Below are 24,293 nucleotides of genomic sequence, written 5' to 3' on the forward strand. Positions count from 1 at the left end.
GTCGACGGAAGTGTGTTGAATGCACGCAGGTAGGGGCCGGCTCGAGATTGGTTACCGAAGCCGCCACCCGTGAGGCGTCCAGTTGCTGATAAGCCGTTGTTGCGGTCCTCGTTTGGAATGAATTTTTCTGCTATCTCGCGACGGCCCAATCAAGACGCGCAGCCTGCTCGAAAACTCCCGACGGTGCCGCCGTGCTGCCAACCCAAGCGAACCTCGAAGTCTGCGCAAGTGGGCTGGTATGTGCGGATGCACGGTAGGGTTCGCTGGATGCCTGCGCTGGCCGCGTCGCTGGAGACCCAGCTTTTGGCTGCGCTGACCAGGAGAGTGGGCGAAAGAGCGGATATTCTACCCGCAGACGATGCGGTGCTGGTGGAGAGTGCTGCAAAGAGACGGCAGCTCGCAGGAGACAGCTATCAGCGGTAATAATAGGGCAGTAGCTAGGACAATAAAGCTTGGGCAGGGCCCTGACGTCGTCGGAGGATTATGCGGCTGCCAGGTCGTCAACCCGCAGTCACAGAGCGTGGTGTTTGTCGTCGTCGATAGGAATCAAGTCGGGCTCGGGTGGTGATCTCCTGGAAGAAGGCTCGCGTTGGGCCTTGGCCATGAGCTGGCTGAATCAAGTAAGGCCCGCGTACCGGGGTTGTTCGACTCCCAGGCTGGCTGGAGTCTGGGTCAGGTAAAAAAGGCTGAAAATAGTCGAGTACAGCGAGAAGTCGGCAGAAGAAGAGAGGGCGGAGGCGGCGAGCTCGAAAGCCAAAATGGGAGATTGGACGAATAGGCCAAGCACAGATTGCTCGAGTGCTGTTCTATGGTGAATCAAAAAAGGGGGCTGAAGGAGAGGGAAACTGTGGTCAGGAGGGGTGCAAGAGGAAGAAGCTCAAGTTAATTAACGGGAGCTACTTGTTCCTGAGCTAAGAGGGAGAGACGATCTACTAGAAGAGGTACCCTCATCTCCCTCCGGGGGTACTTTTTTTTCTTTTGGGTGTTATGACCTCTTGACTTGATTTAGATGCGCCAAACAAACTTGCACATTTATTGGTACTACGTAGATGGATGACTGGATGTGGCATGGGGGGCCACGTATAGCCAACGGGACAATGAAATAAGAAAGATATTTTTAAAAGCCCGTGAGCTCGACAAATGGGATCCTGGCGAAGCTGCTCTCTGTGTGCCTTACAAGTGGACAGCCCTGGACATGTACCTTGCTGTGATGGCCGAGGTACCTTGCTGGGACTAGCCCGTACCTGAGGTATGGAGCGTGTTACTGGAAATGGAATCTCTATGTTATCACAGCTGCCTATCAAAGGCTTGTGCGCAACTAAGAGCCCGCAAAGGATAGGTAGATCAACGGCCAGATGTGACACATGTGAGAGCGATGCGGCGCTGTGCACTGGTGGTAGAAGATGCCACCTTTCAGCGCGCCTAATAATGGCACTCGCTGAGACAATGCATGGGACGAGGCAAGGGCGAGAAGCGATGGAATGGTGATAGGGACGGATTTGGGCTAGTTGCCGGCTAGGCAATAACTGGCGTGCTGCAAATTGCTTTGTTGGGGACCAGTTCCAGCGGCGGCGCACGCTAATGCTGCCACTGCCGTTCCTCCACAGCACAGCTTCATGTTCCCTCCAGCACTGCAGCACTGCAAGCGTGCAGCTCCGGCGCTGCGTTGCACTGGATGCGCGCTAGCATTAGAGCCATGTCGGGCTAATTAGCGCATCCCCACCGCTGACACGGGAGCTTCCACAGCACTTCCACAGGCATCCCGCTTCTGGCAGCTTCAAACCACTTGAAACGCTGTGAAATCTCCACGGCTCCATGCCTGTCCGGGCCGCCTCCACCAGGGCGTCCTGCAGCCATTTTCTGCATTATCAACCTGGCAACATTAGCTTGCCGTCCGATATGCCCAGGTGCCTGCGATGCTGTCTTAATTCCATGCTGGGGTCACGAGGGCTCTGGGATGGCAGAAACGGCGGGGGAGACAATCAAGATACCTGCCACTACTACGACGGAGCAGCTACTGGATATGGCCGCTGGCTGTAATTTTACTTTGCCGAGCTCATGGTGTTAGTAGCAGCCTGGTATCTGGTTGGTAGCTAGCCCCGAGGTAAATTGCCTTGGTCCATATAATTGGATGGCCAATCTCTCTGCTCGTACATGATGCGACGCGACGGCCCGCGCTATTCGTCGGTGGCTACCTCTGAGGTACATGTCCTGGGACAGCTCGAAAGCGAGCAGCTATTCTCGGCGGGCTTATGATGCAATAGCAATACGAATCATATGTACGGAGCACTCTATGATAAGCATGGGTATACAAGGTTGTATTTTCACATCGGCTTTTGGGCATCATCAAGCAGCTAATGAAGAGTGACAGTTGGGTCGACGTCGTTGTACGGCACTCACGGTACGTACCTTCTACTAAAGGAGGCTTGCGCTCTGAAACCTTGACGGCACATTTCAGCTCTCCTCTACACCAATCTATCTACTACAACCTCAACCACAGCTTGATTGCTTATCCTCCATTGGTGCTCCGTACAGCTTCCATGCTTTTTTGATGCCTTCTTGCCAGACTTGGACACTGCCGTTTCTGCTCTTTTCAGTTCCGCCCGACTCTGTGGAGATCACAATTATGCACAGCACGTTGTCCTGGGATATGATACCAGCGGCAAGGAACCGTGGGAATCGCGATGACAGCGAAAGAAGTGATCCGTCACTTTTGCCTGGGGCGCACATGGGCTTACCTGGTCGTTGGCCTCTAGCAGTACGAGTAAGCCAGGAAGAGACCTGGCAGGCCCTGGGACCCTGGCAATGGGAACCTGGGAGATTTCCCAGCCATGGACCATCATCAAATCGGCGACAGCTGCGAGTACGAAGCATCCGGTGATATCATCAGTTCAGGTTACCAATTACCAGCCAACCAGTATCTGTGCACCCGCTGTCTGTTCCAGACATGAAGCGCCGAGACTGTGCTGCGCCCGTGTCCAGTAGACATCAATGATTGAATTATGGAGCGATTGAGGCGCTGCCGGCGCTGTGGGTGCTGTGCTGTGCTCTCCTGTGCCGTGACATTATTCAGGCAACGCCACGATAGCGGCAAGCTTCAACATGTGCGCTCTCGGACTTGGCGATGGCGCCAAATTGCACGCTGCGCGGAGATGGAAGGACCTAATACCACCTTCCAATGCACTAATTAATGCACAGGTAAGCATCCATCATAGCTCGACGGGCTGCGTGAACCGGCGCACGCCAAAAACCACACGCCAGAAAATGGAGGCCGTTTCAAGTCGTTGCCCCCCCGGACAACACCAAAACACGCAACGCAATTTCCCATCTCCACGTCTCCTCCCACCAACTATGTTTGGCGGCCAGAGCCACAGCCCCTGAGTCCGCCGCCTCGGATCTTCAGCACCAGCCCAAGGCAGCCCTACCGTTTGCTTTCTGTCGCTCTTTTTGCTCTGTCCAGTCCCTTCCGCCGCTTGTGCTCCGTATCCACCACGCTATTGCTGACTGACCTCTGCTTGTTAATGGCAGCTACCTAGCAGCCATTTTGCCGTCACTTCAATCTGTTATATCCTCCCCCAGTCCGGTGCACGCGACTTGGACAAGCTGCATCAGGCACGCCGGCTTAAGTGAACCGTCTTCAATCCTCCATTCTCTTCCGGCAGCGCTCGCTTCTCTTCTCCTTCGACAACCACTCTGCTCTTTCTCGGAGCCGCACAGGAGACGACGAACAAGGATCCGCTTCCCCTCTCCTGCGAGCAAGCACCAGCACTAGAGAGACACACGCAGGACTCCTCCAGCTTCAACTCCAGCTTCAACTCCGCAAACCTCTGCTTCTCTCTCTTGCTGCCACCACCGCCTGTATTCCGTCTTTGCTTCTGCCTCCTACGCCATGTCTGCCGAAACCGAGAACCGTCCGCACTCTCCCGACGCCGCTCCGTCGCATGCCATCGGCGCAAAGCCTGAGCCGGTCCGCGCTCTCTCGGCGGCTTCCACCACATCCCGGGGATCCAGCACCGATGCCAACTCCCGAGACTCGCTGGGCAGCGAGCTGTCCTCTCGAATGTCCAACTCGTCTCGCATGTCCACCATGTCGATGCAGTCCGTGTCCGGGAGGTCGTCTTCCAGGACCCGACGCCGGGGCTTCATGCGGCCTCAAGGCACCGACTTTGCGAAAAGTGCAAAGTCCCGCGAGAGCGTGATGAACCTAGGCAGCATTGCACACCTGCAATACTACTTTGCCCGAACAGGCCTGCTTGATGGCAAAGGCGGGCAACTAGCCCGTAAGAAGCAGCCACGAGCGACACTTGATCTGGCAGTCTTGGAGGGCACAGCACCTATGATGGTACCGACACCCACGTCTGGGGGATTCGACGTGGACCCCTCTTTTGTTTCCATGGGCAGCAGCCCAGACTTCTCTGGACAAGGCTTCATCACTGACAATGTCATGGAATCTCCCACGGGACTGGGCGAGATGGACGACTTTTCCGACGACTTCGAGGAGGACCCTGACGTTCTCCCACCCACAGTCAGCACATACAACCACAGGCAAAAGGTCGTTCCCAAGCCTCCAACGGTAGCGGAGCTAAAGGCAGAGCTAGAGACGGCGCTGCGAGATGCGCTCAAGGTCCTCAAGGAAGCAAAAGCCCAAAAAGCAGGGTCACTTCATGCGGCTACCGATGCGCCTCAGATCAACATGCCTGCAGAAAACACCCAGAGCTGGTACGAGCTACAAGGCATGAATATCCTCGACTTCCTGACCCTGGCCATCCGCGCCGCCAAGAACTTCTATACAGCCCACGAACTGCCTGACCGGTTGGACTCGATCAAGTCGGAAAAACAGATCCGGACAGATCTTTTGGGCGTAATGGAGGTGCTGAAGCAGATGGCCATCAGAAACTTCAAGGACGGCATGAAAAACGAAGAGATTGACACCATGATTGCCTGGATCAACAGTGTTTTTGACATCCTCAAGAAGGAGGCGGCCATCGAAGCAACGGAACAGGCCGAGCGACAGAGCTGGTCGTGGATGACGGGCGACTGGACAGGCAAAGAGCTGGAGCGTGAACGACTATTCCTTCTTTCCATGGACCCCGACGACGAACCGCTGCCCGAGTGGACGCCGGCTTCCGGCGCCGCTGAACAACCGACACCGTTCCTAGAAGCCATGCAAAACGGACTTAGACTTGTGAGGCTGCACAACGCCGCAGTCAAGAAATCCAGGAGGCGATTCGGAGCGATCCCAACCTTCCACGTCGACACGCAGAAGCCATACCGAAGCGCCGACAACCTCCGATACTGGGCCAAGGCTGCCGAGCTGCGCTTCGAGTGCAAGATCTCCATCGACGCTCTGGGCATTGTATACAACAATGGCCCCCAAGTCTGGCTAGATTTTGAAGCGGCCATCCTAAAGTGGTGCGCGCATGTGAGGGAAGAAATTACAAACGAGTTGGTCTAAGACCCTTGTACTTGCTTTTTGCGCCTTCCTCTTCTTTTCACTTCTTTTTTTAATCTTGTTTTAATAATCGTTTTAATACGTGCATCTGCTCATACGCTTGTTATTAATACAGCAGAAAAAAGGCCTTCTCCCTCTCTGACGAATTCACGTTTCGATACACAGACATTTGACTGGAGACTTTTTTTCAACACTCTTTTTTCTGCTGGAACATATGGCCTATCGCTATCTTGGCCAACAACTCTTTTTTTCTAAGCCTATTCTTTTTTATTATTGATTCTTTCAGGACATATACATACAGATACATCGAGACAGAGGGACCGGTTTTCTCTCACTGAGACAAAGATTGACGCTATATCACTACCAAGGACACGCATTTTTTTTTTTTACTTTGTTCCCTCTCTCTCTTAATTTTCGGTCTCTATTTTCCTTACTATATTTTTTCATACTTCTTTTTAGCCTGTCGAATTTACATCGCTGGCGAGATTTCTTCATTATTCCAACACATTTTTTTAACCCTTCTTACTTGGCCCAACAGATTTTCTTTTCTCTTCTTTATGTATTCTCACTATAAACATACACCTTTTTTATTTTTGTCAATTGGGTCGAGAGGAAGAACAAGAACTAAACAAAAAGACAAAAAAAAAACACATCAAACAGAATGCTGTACAAGTATGGATGGATGGATAGATGGAAAGGAAGGGAGAAATTGAATAGCGCGACGAGCCTGACCTCAGAATGCTATATGTCAACGTCAACATATAAATACCCCCGTGGCGTGAGCGCAGGCGCAGGCGCAGAAGAAGGATATCTTGTTTCGATAACGGTGGGGAGGACAGAATGGTAGACTGAGAATGAATAAAATTGGTTATTCATGGTAACAAATTGTTTTGCTACATCAATGATTTTACTTTGAGATCTTTTGTGCGTACAAAAAGCACGCAGGTGTTTTTGTGGTATATTTGTTTTTGCTAAACTACTACCATCCAAGCCAAAAATAACGCCGTAATTACTATACTACCTAACATGTTAAAACACAACACAAGAAGAGAAGTTCCTAGCTATCCTCAAAAAATTAAAATCCAACAGATAATCCATCGTTTACTCAATGTCCACCTTTCGCACCTCCATCCACTCCTTCTCCACCTTTGGCACCGACACAATCAGCACTCCCTCCTCCATCTTGGCCGTGATGCCAGATCCATCCACCTCCACATCCTGGTCTTCTTCGGATACACCCGCGGGAGGCAGCTTGACCTCCTTCTCGAAAAGGCCAACCCTGCGCTCCTGGACTGACGTGAGAGTCTGCAGGAATGCTTCATCTCCAGGCCGGTGGACGACGCCGGCGATGCGGAGGGTGCGGGACTGAGGGTTCCAGGTCACGCCAATATGCTCCTTCTTTGCGCCGGGAAGGGCGGCGTGGAGGATGAAAGCAGTGGGAGTGTTGAAGATGTCAATGGGTGGAGTGAAGCTGTCGTCGGCCTCGTCAGACTGCTGTTGTTGCTCTTGGCGGGTGTTCTCTCCATCAGCAGGGCGATAGTACCGCTCAGCCTGTTCGCGCAAATTCTGGAAGAAAGGGTGGTCCATGAAGCCGCGCATCATGCCGGGGAAGTCAAAGGGAGGATGCGGGGGAGGGGGAGGGTGGTGAGGACCTCCGGGGCCGCCAGCGCCGGGACCTCCGCCGAAGGGACCTCCGAAGCCTCGGCGCCATCCGCCGCGACGGCCTCCACAGCGGCCGCCTCGACCGTGGCTGTGAGCGTGAGCGTGAGCATGGCCCCAGCCGCCACGACCTCGAGGGCCGCCGCCGCGTCCGCCTCGTCGACCGGAGGGATCTTCGGTGGAGTAGAAGGGAGGAGGGACACCTCCGTGGTTATGGTCTTCGCCATCGTCGCTTTCCGAGGGAGTGACTTCCGCTGGGTCAGGGAAGTCCTCTCCTTCATGCGCGGTGTCTGGAGAGGTATCGTGGCTGCCCTTTTCATTTTCAGCCTCTCTGGAAGCTGTGTTCGCCTGAGCACTTCCCGCATTCACATTGTCGCTGTAAGACTCCGGATGGTCACGATAACGAGGCGAGCGATTGCGTCTGCCGCGTCCTCCGCGGCGTCCACTCCAGTCGGCCTCATCGGGGTAATCATCTGGGTTGAACGAAAAAGGCGGAGGTGGAGGCGGGTGTGGACCTCCGAATGGGAAAGGGAACGGCGGCGCTGCGTTGCCGGTGTGATCTACACCGGCACCTGGCTGGCGAGGAGGAGCAGGGCCGTACCAGGAATGGAAAATGTCCCATGGGTTGTCATAATGGGGTGCCATGATGAGTTGTTGTTTGAAACGAGTTGTAAAAGGAATCAATGTAAAAAGGATGTGTATAGGTGTAAGTTATACTATTGTGTATAAGGCAAAGTTATGGCCCGCTAGAATTATCTCGTGGTTATCATCCAACTTTATATCTAGCAGTAGACTAAAAAGCAAGAATAAAGCCGCGTAACCCAGTTAATGACTGTTTTAGGCAGTCATTCAGCCAGCTCAGCAAACTACGTACGCCGTCGATACCCAACGAAGCAGAGAGAAACAGGAGAGCGGCAAATTAAGCGAGTGCGCGTACAGTATGGAAACCGTTCATACAGCTAGCTTCTTAACTTGTAAGAAATGATGGAAAAGATGGTGTGACGAGCCACGCGTCATCCATTGACCAGCTGCGTGGCAAAAGCCCCCAGAAAGCTACAGCTTTGCACTAAGAAGTGGAAGCTGGAGAAGAAACACGCACTACGGGCGTCGGTTCCGGACCCGAGGCAAGCCCGAGTCGGACGGTCGGTGAGCGGTGGCGCCGTGGAGGACGTGCGGCTGGGTGGGTGCCTGGAAGAGGGAGTTTAATCTTTTTTCGGAGGATTTAGATTGTCAATTTGGCATGTGAAATCTAGAGTTTTTAATATGGATGATTTTGGCTTGATTGGTCCGCTGGTTTCTGCAGCTATAACGTTCTCGTCATCTGATAAGCTTGGCCGTGTAAGTCAGTGTTGGGCATACTATTACTTAACCCATCTACAACACACGTGGTCATGACTTCATAATAAATCTTGAAAAGAAAATATGTTTCAAGGGCAATTCTTAAATGGAAATGTGAGTTAATAAACGACTACTAAAAGAAAAAGCCAGACTTGTTATCCGCAGTTAACACTCATTTTGACTTAGGGTAGTCAAATAAAGCCAAGTGTGCAACATGTCAACGCTGATGCGTGTTTACAAACCAGTATAGTACAGGAGTGAAAAAAAAAGATGTTGAGTGCAAACAATTGAGTGGGATGATCCAATTAAAACATAGAAGGCATCGTCATTTCACTCCCAGAGCCTGCGCACATGTTTGCTTACATGCTACGACTCTCCTCCCGTCCTTATTAACTTAACAACCATTTGAATCCCTCCTCCGAATCCTGAGTGTGCTTCTCAGTACTCTTCAAATCCGGAAACATCCCCCAAAACGCATGCGGCATTCCAGGGTAAATGTCCCTCTTAGTAGGCACCCCGTCATCCTGGAATACTTGCTCCATAACCAAGCCGCAGTCCCGGACAGCATCGAATCCGCATATTTGGAAATACGTCTTGGGAATGCCCTTGTGAGTAGGGAATGCCAATGGGAAAGCCATTGGACTAAGTGGATCGGACTGATATGATTCTGTTTAGAAGAAAGGGTCAGCAGCGTAATTTGGTATTGATAGAGCAATTAAGCAACTTACTCCAGATAAATTCCACCGATGACCTGGACAGGACTGGGGCGTCGGCATTCTGCTCAAGGCTGATGAACCGATCCTTGTACTTTTCAGGCACGGTCTGATGGTTCACGCCTCCTGGCATCGCCGCATAGATTCCTGTCAAAGAAGGAGACACCTTGTCATTCACATACAGATGAGCTGCGATTACGGCCATCTCGCCCCCTGAGCTTTCACCTCCCACCAAGAATCCTTTCTCTGGGTCGATACCCAAAGATTTTACGTTTTCGGCAGTCTAATAAGTCAATAGGTTATTGTTAGCACAGAATGAACCGCTATGCGATTCGCATGCTCAGCATTCAGCTTACCCATTTGAGCGCGTCAAAGGCATCTTCAATTGGCGCTGGAAACACATGCTCAGGGGCAAGTCGATAATCAACATCCACCACAATGCCCCCAAGCTTTGCAAACAACGCACAGAGCCAAGCCTCCGTGTCTAAATCCCCAACTGTGAATCCTCCTCCGTGGAAGACGACAAGCCCCGGTCGTCCCTCAGATGAGCCACCCCTGGGTCTGTAGACGCGGCCGCCAACGCTGCGGTTGTCTCGCACCGGGATGCTGATGTCCTCTTGGGTGTACGGGAGAGTGGCCGGATCAGCTTTCGGAGTTGCGTCCTTTGCGGCTTGCAGCATAGCACGAATTTGAGGGATATCGGTGACTGTGCCCCAGGGTATCAAAAGGGGTGACCCCGAATTGAGAATCTTCATACGACCAGATCGAGTGTTAGCTGCATGAATTAATGCACCACATCCAAACCATTTTTATAAAAGCTACTGAAAAGAGGCCGAAAAGGACTCACAGGCTCAAACTCGGGATTTACTTTGCTCAGCGCACGAATTTCTTCAATGGTAAGCATTTTGGCTGAAAAAAAGTATCATGCAATGAAAAGGTGAATTGGTTGGATTGGTGAAAACAATTATTATTTTGATTTGCGAGTGAATTCAAGCAGTGCTATAGAACAAGACACAAGAGACTATTTATAAAGTGCGTAGAGATATTTGAATGCCTTCTTCACGATCAACTATTCCAAACCCTCGTATTTCCTATTCGTGGAAGTTCAATAAAAATGAGCCCTGCATTTCAACATTCCCAATTGGGAAAGTTTTAGAGCGAAAACACCTCAAGCCAGGCTACAAACCACGCACTAACCGTCGAGACAATGGGCGTCTGGTGCTGCTAATTTCGGGGATAATATCTCCTGGTGAAGAACCCTCTACGGCAAGTAAGACAACTTAAACAGCTGCCCGGAGCTAAGATCGGATCCGCATACGGGTAGCTGTTTGCTGAAGATGCAGGGGTTCGCCGGGAGTGGAGACCGAAACCTCGACGGCTCTATCACATTGTTCGTTTGGTCAGCTCGCAAGGCTTTCTATATTCAAGAGAACCAGCCTCAGTATTAGACAGAATTTACCACTAATAGACAGCTATTATGGGGAGCTCCAGATAACGAAAAGAAGCCGGCGAGGAATACCCAGAGACTTGAGATGACGTCAGCGGAAAACTTGCTCAAGTGCGCCAACCTTCCGCGCCTGCACGTGAGATTCCAGCGCCATGATTGGCCCAATTGGCTGCTTAGAAATGCAAATGCGAATCTGGCGTGACCCATTTCAACGTCCATCGCTATCCTTCAGAAAGAGAGAGCAAATAAATCAGAAATAGGATGAAACAGGCCTCGCCGTTATAGAAACTACCATCACACACCACATTCCATTTGCGCTACGACCAACGAGCACCATGGACGCTAAACCTGCCACTTTCTGTACGTCAATTTGCTTCCAATTCTTCTTCTGCGCAAAGCTAATTGTCATGTGAAAAATATAGCCTTGGCCTCTGCGCCTGTTGCGTCTCCCGCAAAGTCCGAGAGTGCTTCCAAGCCCAAGGTCAGCTTTTCTTTGCTGTCTCACTTTTGGCATTGAGGAAACTCCAGTACTAATGGTCAAACAGCCCTGCTGCGTATGCAAGGATGAGAAAGCAAAGCGTGATGAGTGTATGCTTTTCTCAACAGCCAAGAACCCTGCTGCCGACTGCGTATCCCTCGTCGACCAATACAAGAGCTGCATGCAGGGCTTCGGTTTCAGCGTATAATTTTGAGGGTCTTCAGCTTGGTGTAGGACTATGTACATTATAAACTTTTAGACGATCAAAAGTACGGCGCTCAATTCTTCTCCGCTCTTCAACGATTCCATCATTTCGTCAGATACGATGCAGCCGTGGGCTTTGCCGAGGTTGTGATACGATTGCCGCTGTTGGGTGGTTGCAGACAATGCTGGGTGATCACCTTCTCCAGAGCTTTTTCAGCTTCCTTCTCTCTTCCTTCGTAACCAGCCAGCATCATATCTTCTAATTCGCCCACCATTCTTTGTGCATTGGTTACTATTCCCACCATCTGGACTTCAATCTTCTCCCTTCTATCGAATAACCGGATCAACTCTGCTTCACAGTATTGACGCCTGTCTTTACTACAAGAAAAGGAGTCAGCCTAGTCCGGAACGTGAGGTAATCATATGCTCCTTTACCGCTGGCGTTGTAGGTCTTCTTGCCAAGCAATGACCTTTGCTCGTAATTCCGCGAGGGCAGCATCAAAGTCGGCTGTCACTACCTTGATATTCTCATCTCGATGTTTTTTAAGCTGCTCTGTATCAATGCCTTGATCTTTCTCGTCTCTCTAGCAACTAGCTGGGAATATCCATCGACATACTCTGAGAAATCGCGCTTGCGCCTCCAAGGCAGCGTCGCCTGGGTCAGAAGAGTCGCTGGAGCGAGAACGAGGATTTTTCCTGGGCATCGCGCAAACGTCTGATTGAAAATTTCCTTGTTCGAGAGAAGACAAAGATGCGATTTTATTGCTGAGAAAGGTTGAGTTCGAAAAGTTAATTGGGCTAGGCTTGACCTGTTCTGAGAAAGCCATCGTAGACGATTAAATATGTTCAGGGGGAAGGCGCGAACTAGGTACTACATACAGGGTTGCACACTTGAGGAAGGAGCATGTTCGGGCTCAAACTCCAAATCATCAGCGTATCTTCTATTAAGTTAATTCAATTGAGTTAGAAGAAGAAAAATAGAGAAAAGCACAAGACAAATACTGCATCGCATAGATTTGCATCTTTGAATTCAAATATTATCTTACAGCATCCTGCTAGAAAGCTGACTTTTAATCTACCTTGACAAAGCAATGTCGTCTATCCTCAAAATCATCTTCACCGTCTCGGCCGCCAGCTCAATGGCGCTTGTGCTGACCAAGAGTGGCTGCAATACGTTCTCCTTGGAGATGTTGATGTTGACACCTCCGGATTTGATACTGACACCAGCATTCTTCTCGCCCATCTCGTGTCGATGTCTCAGGTCAGTGACGACCTTGATGCTGTTCAGACCGGCGTTCTCAGCCAGCGTTGTGGGGATAACCTCCATGGCATCTGCAAAGGCCTTCCAGCAGATGGCCTCGGTGCCGGTCAGACTGCGAGCCTGCTTGGACAGCTGGGCTGCAATCTCAATCTCAGGAGCACCACCACCGGCAATCAAGGCCTTCTTCTTGACAAGACATCGGAGCACACAAAGAGCGTCGTGAAGACTTCGCTCTGCCTCCGCCAGAATCAGTGAGTTGGCACCACGCACAACCACAGACACGGTCTTGCCAGTAGCCTTGGCTCCGGTGACTTTGACCATACGGGATCCGGATGATTGGACTTCCTCAACGAGATCCGCAGATCCAAGCTTATCCTCAGTGAAGGAGTCAATATCGGCAATAGGCTTGCAACCAGTAGACTTGCAGATGAACTCGACTTCGTCTCGCTCGATGTCCTTGATGGCCATGATGCCAAGCTTAGCCAGGAAGTGTAGGGAAAGGTCGTTGACGGCGTCTCGAAGGATAGATTTCTGGATCAAGATGACGTTGCACTTGGCCTTCTTAATCTTCTTGGCCATGTTCAGGAGGTACAACCGCTCCTCCTTGACAATCTTGTCCATCTGGCGGTAGTCGTTGACTTGGATCGTGTTTTCCATCTTTGCAGTAACAATTAGTGCATATCCTTGACAAAGTGATGGTGTGATGCCCATATAGACTTACATCAGGCTTGGGGGGGCTGAGCTGGAACTGAATAAGACCAATGCGAGCCTTCTCCATTCTGAAGGGGCCACCAGCGTTCTTCAGGACTGGCTGTGTAAGGACCAGACCATCCACCAGCTCACTGTCCTCAATCGTTCCTCCTACTCTTCTAATGATACGAATGTTGTTCAGGTCCACATTCTCAGCAGTCTTGACATCGATCGTCTTAGTAATAGCGTTGACGGCCATGGGGCCAAGGAGGTTTGAGTACTGGGAAACGATCTTAGATGACAGAGATGTGTTGGCAGCCTGGAGAAGGGAAGCGTTGTCGGTTAGTGAAATGGGCTGGGACATCTCGTGTAGAACTTCGACGGCGGCGGCGGATGCTCTTTGGAAGGACTCGGAAATGACTGAGGGGTGGATGCCCTTGGACAGCAATCGGTCAGCAGCGCCGAGAAGGCTGCCGCAGATGACAACGACGGAGGTTGTTCCATCACCAGCCTCGACATCTTGGGCTCCGGAGAGGTTAACCAGCATCTTTGCTGTCGGGTGCATGACCGACATGCTCTTGAGCATTGTGTTTCCGTCATTGGTAATGATTGTTTCCCCTTTTCCGCTTCGGATCATCTTGTCCATGCCTCGAGGGCCGAGAGACGTTCGGATCGCATCGGCGACAGCTAAATTCGTGTAAGCAAGTTAAGACGCTCTGTCATGTTTCGATCGAATAAACAAACCTCTGGCAGCGACAATGTTGGACGATCGCACCGCCATGGGCTTCTCCTTGTCCTGTGTCCATGGTTAGCGGGGCAGCTCAGGAGCTCAACGTGCAGCTTTGGGAGTCTACCTTGAAGGCGGCATTGTTGGTGTTGCCGCTGGAAACAGCCGGTGCAGACATTTTGGAGATTCTGCGTTACTTCCTGTTCAATGCAAAAAAAACCTCCGAAAAGTCTGGATCACGGCGAGCTTTGTAAGGAAGCAAGATCGCGGTTCTGGCAGCCTGGTTGACATCCCACCTTGTCTGCCCTACTCCGCCATATCAAGTAACGGAAATTTTGGAGTCGGCGCCAGAGATAATCCATGCTCCGGCGGTACCTTCCCCCCTGCCCCAGCAGCTGCTATTGGCCCAAACCAGCCTAGCTCGGCAGGGTCCCAGCGACAGGCGCCAATGCGCTGAGCTCAAGGCAACTGAGATTACGGAATGCTTCTATGACCTTCATCAGCCACCATATCCAACGCGCATCACCACCAGCGAAACACTTGCACCCTCATTTTGACCACACGATTGCTCTGGTATAGCTCATATCAACCCACATTCTTTCTTCCGTCAGCCCCGAACTCCTCTTCTTTACGGACATTGTGTCCAGTTTGCAGCTCCCACCATGGTAAGCAAGCCAGCTGTGCACGATAACTGCTGGCTATTACTAACTGCACAAGCCTTCTGCAACCGGTCAAGATTGGGAGAAGTACTCGAAGAAATTCGCAGACGATGAGATAGAAGAAAAGAAGATTACCCCTCTCACAGATGAGTACGGCTTGTCTCCCGCTGGCATGTTTGCTTAGAGCTGGTAGGAGACTAACCCAAAGCTAGGGATATCCAAGTCCTCAAGACATACGGCGCCGCCCCATATGCGTCAACCATCTCAAAGCTCGAGAAACAGATCAAGGAGAAGCAACAGAGTGTAGATGAGAAGATTGGTATCAAAGTATGGGAAGCAACCGCCCACGATGAATCTGCACCTGTCTAATGCATTGCCATAGGAATCCGACACCGGTCTCGCACCACCACACTTATGGGATGTCGCCGCCGATCGGCAACGAATGTCTGAAGAGCAGCCTTTCCAGGTGGCTCGATGCACGAAGATAATCGCTGACGAAAAGGGAGACGAGTCCAAGAGCAAGTACGTCATCAACGTCAAACAAATAGCAAAGTTTGTCGTTCAGCTTGGCGACCGCGTCAGTCCCACGGATATCGAGGAGGGTATGCGAGTTGGTGTGGACCGAAACAAATACCAGATTATGTTGCCGCTGCCTCCGAAAATCGATGCCAGCGTCACCATGATGACTGTTGAGGAGAAGCCAGACGTTACCTACGGCGATGTTGGTGGCTGCAAAGAGCAAGTCGAGAAGCTACGAGAAGTCGTCGAGATGCCCTTGCTCTCGCCGGAGAGATTCTCAAACCTTGGTATCGACCCTCCCAAGGGTGCACTGCTCTACGGCCCCCCGGGAACCGGCAAGACTCTCTGCGCCAGAGCTGTTGCAAACAGAACAGATGCTACCTTTATCCGAGTTATTGGCAGCGAGCTTGTTCAAAAGTACGTTGGTGAAGGTGCTCGAATGGTTCGAGAGCTGTTCGAGATGGCCCGGACAAAGAAAGCGTGTATCATCTTCTTTGACGAAATCGATGCTGTCGGTGGTGCACGATTCGACGACGGTGCCGGTGGTGACAATGAGGTTCAGCGAACCATGTTGGAGCTCATCACCCAGCTGGATGGATTCAACGCCCGAGGAAACATCAAAGTCATGTTCGCCACCAACAGACCGTCAACGCTTGACCCTGCCCTGATGCGACCTGGACGAATTGACCGCAAGATTGAGTTTTCACTTCCCGATCTCGAGGGCCGAGCCAACATCCTCCGAATTCACGCCAAGAGCATGTCCGTCGAGCGAGATATCCGATGGGAGCTCATCTCTCGTCTCTGCCCTAACGCTACTGGTGCTGAGCTGAGGAGTGTATGTACCGAGGCCGGCATGTTTGCCATCCGAGCACGGAGAAAGGTGGCATCGGAGAAGGATTTCTTGGATGCGGTAGACAAGGTCATCAAGGGCAACCTCAAGTTCAACTCAACAGCGACGTACATGCAGTACAACTAAATAGCTTATCTTTTAATATCATTGATGTATGAATATGGACCAAACTCGGGTGGTGGGGTGTATGCAGATGCATGCCTAATCTTCTTGTTCCATAAAGGGAATAGAGACTAGCGTTTACGAGAGGTTTGACCTGCTGCTGCTGTAGAAAGAGTGATGTGACACCATCTACGGACATGAAAATCCATTTACCTAACAGAAGATTGTCTGCCCATTTGGCTTATAGTAGACCCTGGAGCTTTGGTAATTTGGTTGTGAAGCCTCCCCCTACTAGACAACTGCTACCAGTGATTATTGTTCAGCAAATCTCTTATCTATTTCGCTTTCTTAAATTGGTATATGTCATAATCAAAATCTAGCCAAACGCTTAGAAAAGCCATGTAAAAATTCCTTCTTACTATTCCATTAAGTGACCTGTTCGTAACACCTTTCCAATATGATGCCGTACCATGGCCCTTTAGATAAAATATATAACATGTAAAGTGAAAATCAGATATTAAGTGTGACTGATGGATAAAAACTAAAATGCTAAAATGAAACGCGTAAAAATGAAATCACATGCTGCTCTCTCCTGCCTAGTGGTATCTACCTAGCATAATTGTTTGCCTACTATTTGTCCCTAATTCCCTATTCCTGATATCTCAATAAATTTCCCAATGAATGACAAAAGTAAAATGAAAACAGATCCATGCGCTATATGTAGTAATTAAAAGCCGTTATAAGTCATCGTGACGGGTGAAATATTTTGTCGTTCTTGTATTGTTGTAGCTGGATGTTGTGAAATGTTGTGACGTGAAGATATGTCCTGTTTTTATGCCGTGTCCATGTTGGATAGACAGCCCAGGCAGACGACTTCGCCTTCGGCGCCTTCTTCAACACAGCAGCGGCTACATATCATGGCGTGATGAGCGCTGCTATTGGCAGAACCTTTGTTGAATGTGTCCCGTCGTTCATTATCATCGTGTTGTGGCGCGTGGATGTTCGTAACTGGAGACATGTCGCATTCGTCCGCGTCGTTCATATTAAAAGATTGCTCAACATATTCTTCATCTTCTTTTCCAAATGGAGGCGTATGAGGGTCCTTTTGTCTTCGGCATTCGCGAATGCAAATGAAGCAAGTTTGTTCCTGGCACGATTGACATCTGGCGAAGGAGTCGAGGTCGGATTTCTTGGTCGGTCGGCGGTGGCAAACGTGGCAAGGCATAATGGTCATGCCGCCGATCTTTACAGGCCCTTTACAGGCATCATGAGCGCCTTGTGATGTCGTTACCAGCAGCTCGCGAGGGGAGGCGTTTCGCCAATGTGAAGAGTGCGTAGTGGTGTCGTTATCGTCGTGAATCGCTCGGAGTCGTTTCGTCGGAGGCAGCGTCTTGCGCGCGGATATGCCGTCCGCGGCGCTTTCCAGCCCTGTCTGTTGGTTCAAAACGTGAAAGACGGCGGCGTTGGAGCCGGGATGCGAGAATCGGAGAGCTTCACTGCCGTCGTGATCCCATTTGCGTTTTGTTGTCGCACGATGAACATCATCGCCAACATAGGGCATGGTTGGATGAGAATTGGCTTTTCAGTTTGGCCCTGATGGAGGTGCTGCGGCAGCTGATGCTACTGCAGTTGTAAGGGAGACGACCACTCCAATGAAATGCGATGACAGGAGAGATCGGTAGTGAATGTATAGGTAGGTAGGTATATGCTCGGTAGAAAAGAACGTCTCGTAGATTGGTAGGTAGTCGGTAGAAAAGTCGCAATAGCGGCTCCCGGAGATGATTCGCACCGAGCTCGTGTCGCTGACTCTCTGGAAAACAAAAATGAAATAGTTCAGAGGTAGAAAGGAATGTCTAGATATCCAAAAAGAGATCATGTAACTTTTCGCCCCAGTCAATTTTCGGGACCTGGATGGCCCTGTTGATCCAGCTTAATCACCGGGTGAATTTCGATCGAGGTGACGGGCTGGGGCGATTTTATTGGAGGGTTGGATTTATATGGGGCGTAGTCGGCTGGAGATGGTTCTCGATATAGCTGGTACTCTACCACTATCGTAAGCTGCATTTGCAGTCGTGCCATATTGCAAAATAATTCTATTCTTGAACCTTGATTGAGTTATATCATAGGTCAGTACAATTTCATTTTACAGTCAGTTGCTCAAATATGCCCTAGTAGACGAACTTCCATGTTCACCCTGGCCAGGACTGTTTCGCTTACGTCTGCAGCTCCGTAAGGAAAAGAGGAAAGGAGCTTGCCTTGGACATTCAATCAATGGTAGAGGAACATATAAATTTTACTCTACCATTGACTAGATACACGCTTTTCTATCGACAACATGTGAATTCGACTCCTAAGAATATGCTACCAGATATCATACTTCCCTATAGTACCTACCTAGGAATATATAAATGTAGCACGTCATTTGTGTTGATATGAACATTGGAGATAGACAACGTTCAAATCACTTCACGACGAGCAAAGCTGCCCACCCATGGCACATCTCACATGCCGGACTCAATAGGTAGATAATATAAAACTAGTATTGAAACGGCATCTAATGTTTTTCTTAAAAGCTCCAAGGCAGCCAACCCAGCCACCAACATCCATACATACATGCATCACGTCTTGACAAAAACGACCAGTCCATTTTATCCGCCTCCGCCAGCACAAAAGAGCTTTTTTTTCTAAGGAGGAAACTAGTAGTAGTATACACAGGCACACAGGGAATTATAACTTCCTTCATCGGCGGACCTTGGTCTCCGCGGGAGGATCGTAGGCAAGCTTTCTGGACTTCAGCCAGGCCCACTTGTATCGCTTGACCCAGACGCTGAGAGCCCACAGAGCCGAGGTGGCAACCAGAACCTTCATGCCCATCTTCTTGCGCTCGTCCATCTCAGGCTCGGCAGCCCAGTTGAGGAACTCGACAACATCCTTGGCCATCTGGGAGGTGGAGGCAGGGGTACCATCCTCGTACTCGACGAGGCCGTCGTACAGAACACGAGCCATAGCAATACCGGTACCGGGGAAGTAAGGGTTGAAGTTCATGCCGGGGGCAACGGTGACACCAGCAGGAGGCTCCTCGGGGTAACCGGTGAGCAAGCTGAAGATGTAGTCACAGCCACCGTGGCGGGCCTTGACGATCAAGCTCAGATCCGGGGGAAGAGCACCGTTGTTGGCAAATCGAGCAGCCTCGTCGTTCTTGTAGGGAGCAGGAATGTAGTCGGCCAGCTTTCCAGGTCGCATGGGGATCTCGCCCTGCTCATCGGGTTCGTCGGGGTACTCGTTCTCCTCGGCCAAAGCCTTGGCCTCGTCGACAGTCAGGACGGCACCGACGAGAGTTCGGTAGGGGACTCGAGAGAGGGAGTGGCAGCTGGCGCAGACCTCACGGTAGACCTGGAAACCACGACGAAGACTGTATTAAAGAGTCGCATGTAAGCAATCGAGCCTGCTAAAAAAAGCCAGTTCTTGGAAACAGAGGGTTTATCTTACGCCTGGTGATCAAAGGTCTTGAAGAACTGCTCGTGAACCCAAGGGTAGTGAGTGGCATGAAGACTGTAATAATATCCGTCAGCAATTGATCATTTAGACAAGAGCAAGCCGTAGAAGTATTTTTATGCCGCATCGGGCACACATGACCGTCGACGAGATGCGCAGTACTCTTGTACCGGAAGAGGGAGAGAAGTCACATACCCTTCCTCAGCAGGGGCCGAGGCAAAGGCCACGGGTCCATAGAGGTGGTAGTACCAGGCCAGAGAACCGGCGGCGAGGGTGGTGGAAGCAATAGCGGCGATGTTGAGGCGCGCGGGAGAAGCTTCGGCACCAGAGCTTGTTGAAGCAGCACGCTAGAACACAAGTCAGCTCCAGCCATTCCCAAGAAACAAATCCAGCAAGTTCCCAGTGCAATTGAAATGCTCCCAGCTCGACAGCCTGCTGTTGTCGTTGCAGCCGCTCAGCCCTCGGCAGGGCCTCGAGCAAAGCCGGTGGGGAGCAGCATCGTAGATTTTCGAGCTTGTGGCAGGTTTTCGGGGCCACCCACCTTGGAGACGTTCACGGCGGCATTTCGAAGCCCATTGAGGGTGCGCGCCGGGCGCAGACACGACCTTGCCAGCATAATTGGCAAGCTGTACCGAAGCCGCAGGGGGTGAGCCGCAATCAAAAGTGAGGACGGCGATGTATCGATCTCGGGTCGGGGCGTTCAAAAGGGCTCAGCGGGAGAAGTTGATAGAGAAAATCCATCGTTCCGAAATGGGCCGACGCTGATTGGCCAAGTCACGTGCGCATGGGATGTTGCTCGGAATGGTGGGGAGCAGCGAAGCCGCCCGGAGTGCGAGGGTGCAGCTGGACTTTAGCGGACGCGACAGCTGTGCGACAGCTGTCTGCCACCTGGCGGCGTTCGCTAATGCGCGCTGGTCAAACCCGCAGCCACCCCCTGTAGCGAGTTTCATCCAGCCTTGTCCGCTGCAGGTTGCCAGGCAAACCAGGACCTTTCTTCGTGCCCCGCCCCCACCATTGTCAAAACAATCCGTCAATCATTTCGCACCTCGATACGAAGCCTCACCCCAAAAAAATTACCAGCAAGGCTCGCAGCCTCGATCTTGCTTCTCGCGCGTCCCGCCTTCTTATATATCTGCTAGACATCATCATACGCATTAGCTTCCGACTTTGTGCTCGCCTGCAAAATGGCCTCCTCCAAGATCTTCTCCCTCGAGGGCAAGGGGCTCAAGCTCGACACCGCCGAAGACATCGAGCCTCACCTCGCCCCCCTTCGCGCGCTGGATGACGTCGAAGAAGTGCGATTCTGGGGCAACACGCTCGGCGTTGGCGCTTGCCAGCGTCTTGGTGAGGTTCTGTCCACCAAGAAGAGCCTCAAGGTATGCGCCCACCCGAAACCGCCCCCTTATTAGTCCAGTACCCTCACATCTAACGAGCCCAGTCCGCCAACTTTGCCGACCTTTTCACCGGCCGACTGCTGAACGAGATCCCAGCTGGCATTTCCGCCATCCTCACCGCTGTCCTGAACCACCCCAACCTTACCACCGTCAACCTCAACGACAATGCCTTCGGCCTCAACACTCAAGCCCCGCTTGTGGCTTTTCTCTCCTCCCACGTGCCCCTTCAACACCTCCATCTGAACAACAACGGCCTCGGTCCCCACGCCGGTATCCTTGTCGCCGATGCGCTTTCAGAACTCCACACCAAGAAGGAGGCGGCCCGCAAGGAGGGCAAGGAGGTGCCTTACCTCGAGACCGTCATCTGTGGCCGAAACCGACTTGAGAACGGCAGCATGGCCGCCTGGGCCAAAGCCTACAGCCTTCACAATAAAATCAAGGAGATCAAGATGGTGCAGAATGGAATCCGACAGGAGGGAATCTCTCGTCTGCTCAGCGAGGGTCTCAACCACGCCAGCGAGCTCAAGATTCTTGATCTACAGGACAACACCTTTACCATCATGGGAGCCAGGGCTCTTGCCAAGGTTGTGCCCACATGGGCGGATCTGCAGGAGCTCGGTGTTGGCGACTCTCTGCTGAGTGCCAAGGGCAGCCTGTTGCTGGCCGACGCCCTGTCACAGGGAAAGAACAAGAAGCTGGAGACTCTGCGACTGCAGTACAACGACATCAAGGCCGAGGGCGTCAAGCAGCTGGCTAGATCTGCAAAGGCAGCTCTCCCTGCGCTAAGACGCATCGAGCTTAACGGCAACAAGTTTACTGAAGACGACGAGTCCATCCTCAGCCTGCAAGAACTCCTCGAGGAGCGAAAAGAGAAATATGCCGGAGATATTGTCATTGAGGATGAGTGGGGTGTCGACAGCCTCAGCGATCTTGAAGAAGAGGAAAGCGAAGAGGAGGAGGAAAGCGAGGAAGAGGAAGAGGAGGATGTGGAAGTTGAAGAGAAGGCCGAGAAGCTCATCAAGGATGCCGAGGAGGCCCAAAAGCAGCCCGTTGCGCAGCGCAAGGACGCGGACGTGGACGATCTGGCATCGCAATTGCAGAAGACTCAGCTATAAATTTTGTTGCGAAAATTATCTTGTCTTCCTGTTCTTGGTATTCTTGGTTCCCTTTCCTGCTCTCTTCCACAAGTTGGTTTATTATTTAGACGTTTCATTCCACATACACCTTACTCGCACTCAAATTTCCACTCTTGCACATAGCACTCTTGGCACACACTTCACAAAAGGTTGTTTCTTTCACTACATTACTCAATGAAAAAAAGTCGATACCCCCCTTTAGAAGTCGGTGGTTCTTTCATAGTCTCATGCATATGTAAAATAATCCAGTTAGAGGAGAATGTTACCTATGTATCGTCTAGTCATCTCGGTCCATCACAGTATATAACACGTTTCAGCACAAGCAGCACAAGCAGCACCGGCTACACACATCACATCCCATATGTAATTACAATTGTAAAACTGGTAAAATGTTATATTTACTGACATCTTCTTTCTAAATGCGGGCAATACTTGTGGCATTTGTAATTTTTTTCTTGGCAACATGGCCTCTACAAACGGGGAATGGGATGGTTGAAAAGGGGGTAAGGAGTAAGGAGTAAAAAAATAGGGGGGAAAAGACATACATACCTTGGCCGACATCACAGCATCCTCTAGGCTCTCTGTAGAAAAACCTGTTAGCCATCACTATATCCATCACTGGAAGGTTTATAGGGGAGTTGAATGGGTGTAAATGGAGATAAGAGGTTAGTAACAGAATAACAAAGACTTGGGGAGAGAGAGAAACAGAAGAGTAATTAGAACATGAGCTCAAAAAATGTGCTCCAAAACCAGCCCCCTTCCAAAGTAATTTTCTTCTCCTCATCCCTTGTAATTTTGAAAGAGAAACCAAGACAAATGCGTATAGACATAATAATTCCTACCATCCATGAGTGACAAAAACAATAAACTAGCATGCTGCAAAGCTAGGCTGGACTGCTATCTAACGGCGCCTGCGCATGTGCCGGCTATGACGACGCTTTACTATATTGTATGCGCTAATCATTACATATCCATAACATCCACCGCCTGATTCACCCTCTGCTGTTCAAACGCGCCATATTGTTCAGCCATAGCCAGCTGTAATTGGTGTCGTGCGTAGTCGGCTCCGAGATAGACGGGGTCTGTAGAAGGCACGTAGCTTGGACCGCCAATAGAGGTTCCAAAGTGGCTGTATGCGTCTCTTGGACGAGAAACAGACTCCTCACGCTCTCGCTCTCGTCGCATAATCTCTTCATATCCAGACAGCATGTAAGGCTCGCTCTCCTGGCTGGCTTGATGGACCCATGTGCTATTTGAGTTCTGGACTGTCGTGCCGTCTAAGCTCATGACATTGTTAAGCTGCTGCTGCTTCTCATAACGCAGCTGAGCCAAGTGCTCCTCTTGGTCCATCGTCGTGCTGCTCCAAGCAAGAGCAGGGATGTCTCCACCACTAGTAGGAGGACAGATACTCCAAAGCTCAACCAATCGCCTCTTTTGGGTGATGTCTGCTATGCGGAAAAGCTGTAGCTGTGAGGGCGTGAGAGTGGAGGGATCAACGCCGTGATTCCGTAATATCGTCTCGGATGAAACGACCTCAGTCTGTGGCGGCTCTGATGAGCGTCTCTGTGAGTCTGACTGCTGGAGCTGAGGCTTCGCAATGTGAGCCGAGTGGTTATAGTGCTGTGATACGGAATAAACAATCTGCTGAGAGGGAATAGCCTCTTCCTGGGGCATTTCCTTGGGAACAGCCTCTGGGTTGAAAGTCATGTTTCGCGAGAAGAGCGCTGCAAGATCATCGTGGATCTGCATGTTCGTCTGCAGTGATACCATGTTGCTGCAATGCAAAGAGTTAGCGCCGTAGTCTGCAAGATGAGAGGGTGTATGCATGTATTCAAGTACACGGCCGAGGTTGATGACCAATAAGATGTAGGTACCTGGTGATTTGTGCTGACTATGCTGTAACGAGTTTATAAAAGTAAAAGCGACTTGGGAATACCTGCTGGTGGTCTAAGTAGGTAGTTCAACTGTCCCACGAGATATTGCAGCGTTGTATTGCTCCAGGAATAGAAACTTGGAGTGCGTGAATCCTCCGATTTGGGGGTGACGTTTTATTAGTTGGGTATCAACGAGGACAAGAAACGAGACGAGACGAGACGAGACGCTTGCGACGGGGGGCTCGAGCTGTGGCAGCAGGAAAAGAAATCTTGGGGTGATTATATTGCACTACAC

At 51.0% G+C, this 24,293-nt stretch overlaps 10 protein-coding genes across 10 annotated transcripts; 4 read left to right on the forward strand and 6 right to left on the reverse strand.

Moving 5' to 3' along the window:
• Positions 1-3,889: 3,889 nt before the first annotated feature.
• On the forward strand, positions 3,890-5,455 carry TGAM01_v210784 (hypothetical protein; the record flags this gene model as incomplete). The annotated part of the gene is made up of 1 exon (XM_018803083.1): positions 3,890-5,455. The coding sequence occupies one exon, from the start codon at positions 3,890-3,892 to the stop codon at positions 5,453-5,455; it is 1,566 nt and encodes a 521-aa protein (XP_018663849.1).
• Positions 5,456-6,553: 1,098 nt separating this feature from the next.
• On the reverse strand, positions 6,554-7,756 carry TGAM01_v210785 (hypothetical protein; the record flags this gene model as incomplete). Its single annotated transcript, XM_018803084.1, has 1 exon — positions 6,554-7,756. The coding sequence occupies one exon, from the start codon at positions 7,754-7,756 to the stop codon at positions 6,554-6,556; it is 1,203 nt and encodes a 400-aa protein (XP_018663850.1).
• Positions 7,757-8,838: 1,082 nt separating this feature from the next.
• Positions 8,839-10,066, reverse strand: TGAM01_v210786 (hypothetical protein; the record flags this gene model as incomplete). The annotated part of the gene is made up of 4 exons (XM_018803085.1): positions 8,839-9,116; positions 9,178-9,445; positions 9,519-9,911; positions 10,010-10,066. 4 exons carry the CDS (start codon positions 10,064-10,066, stop codon positions 8,839-8,841), a joined length of 996 nt encoding a protein of 331 aa, XP_018663851.1.
• An 878-nt stretch (positions 10,067-10,944) lies between these two features.
• TGAM01_v210788 (cytochrome c oxidase assembly protein subunit 17) lies at positions 10,945-11,295 on the forward strand (the record flags this gene model as incomplete). The annotated part of the gene is made up of 3 exons (XM_018803086.1): positions 10,945-10,969; positions 11,032-11,090; positions 11,155-11,295. The coding sequence occupies 3 exons, from the start codon at positions 10,945-10,947 to the stop codon at positions 11,293-11,295; spliced, it is 225 nt and encodes a 74-aa protein (XP_018663852.1).
• Positions 11,296-12,366: 1,071 nt separating this feature from the next.
• On the reverse strand, positions 12,367-14,147 carry TGAM01_v210787 (T-complex protein 1 subunit delta; the record flags this gene model as incomplete). The annotated part of the gene is made up of 4 exons (XM_018803087.2): positions 12,367-13,209; positions 13,274-13,929; positions 13,987-14,038; positions 14,097-14,147. 4 exons carry the CDS (start codon positions 14,145-14,147, stop codon positions 12,367-12,369), a joined length of 1,602 nt encoding a protein of 533 aa, XP_018663853.2.
• A 484-nt stretch (positions 14,148-14,631) lies between these two features.
• TGAM01_v210789 (26S protease regulatory subunit 7) lies at positions 14,632-16,123 on the forward strand (the record flags this gene model as incomplete). The annotated part of the gene is made up of 4 exons (XM_018803088.2): positions 14,632-14,634; positions 14,687-14,778; positions 14,841-14,955; positions 15,011-16,123. 4 exons carry the CDS (start codon positions 14,632-14,634, stop codon positions 16,121-16,123), a joined length of 1,323 nt encoding a protein of 440 aa, XP_018663854.2.
• Positions 16,124-16,931: 808 nt separating this feature from the next.
• Positions 16,932-17,660, reverse strand: TGAM01_v210790 (hypothetical protein; the record flags this gene model as incomplete). The annotated part of the gene is made up of 1 exon (XM_018803089.1): positions 16,932-17,660. One exon carries the CDS (start codon positions 17,658-17,660, stop codon positions 16,932-16,934), a length of 729 nt encoding a protein of 242 aa, XP_018663855.1.
• A 1,178-nt stretch (positions 17,661-18,838) lies between these two features.
• Positions 18,839-20,210, reverse strand: TGAM01_v210791 (cytochrome c1; the record flags this gene model as incomplete). Its single annotated transcript, XM_018803090.1, has 4 exons — positions 18,839-19,511; positions 19,589-19,651; positions 19,790-19,941; positions 20,136-20,210. The coding sequence occupies 4 exons, from the start codon at positions 20,208-20,210 to the stop codon at positions 18,839-18,841; spliced, it is 963 nt and encodes a 320-aa protein (XP_018663856.1).
• A 568-nt stretch (positions 20,211-20,778) lies between these two features.
• Positions 20,779-22,103, forward strand: TGAM01_v210792 (hypothetical protein; the record flags this gene model as incomplete). Its single annotated transcript, XM_018803091.1, has 2 exons — positions 20,779-20,970; positions 21,033-22,103. 2 exons carry the CDS (start codon positions 20,779-20,781, stop codon positions 22,101-22,103), a joined length of 1,263 nt encoding a protein of 420 aa, XP_018663857.1.
• A 984-nt stretch (positions 22,104-23,087) lies between these two features.
• Positions 23,088-23,894, reverse strand: TGAM01_v210793 (hypothetical protein; the record flags this gene model as incomplete). The annotated part of the gene is made up of 1 exon (XM_018803092.1): positions 23,088-23,894. The coding sequence occupies one exon, from the start codon at positions 23,892-23,894 to the stop codon at positions 23,088-23,090; it is 807 nt and encodes a 268-aa protein (XP_018663858.1).
• Between the last annotated feature and the right edge of the window lie 399 nt (positions 23,895-24,293).

The sequence above is a fragment of the Trichoderma gamsii genome (genome assembly GCF_001481775.2).
Source record: "Trichoderma gamsii strain T6085 chromosome Unknown Scaffold_72.2, whole genome shotgun sequence".
Taxonomy (NCBI): Eukaryota; Fungi; Ascomycota; class Sordariomycetes; order Hypocreales; family Hypocreaceae; genus Trichoderma; species Trichoderma gamsii.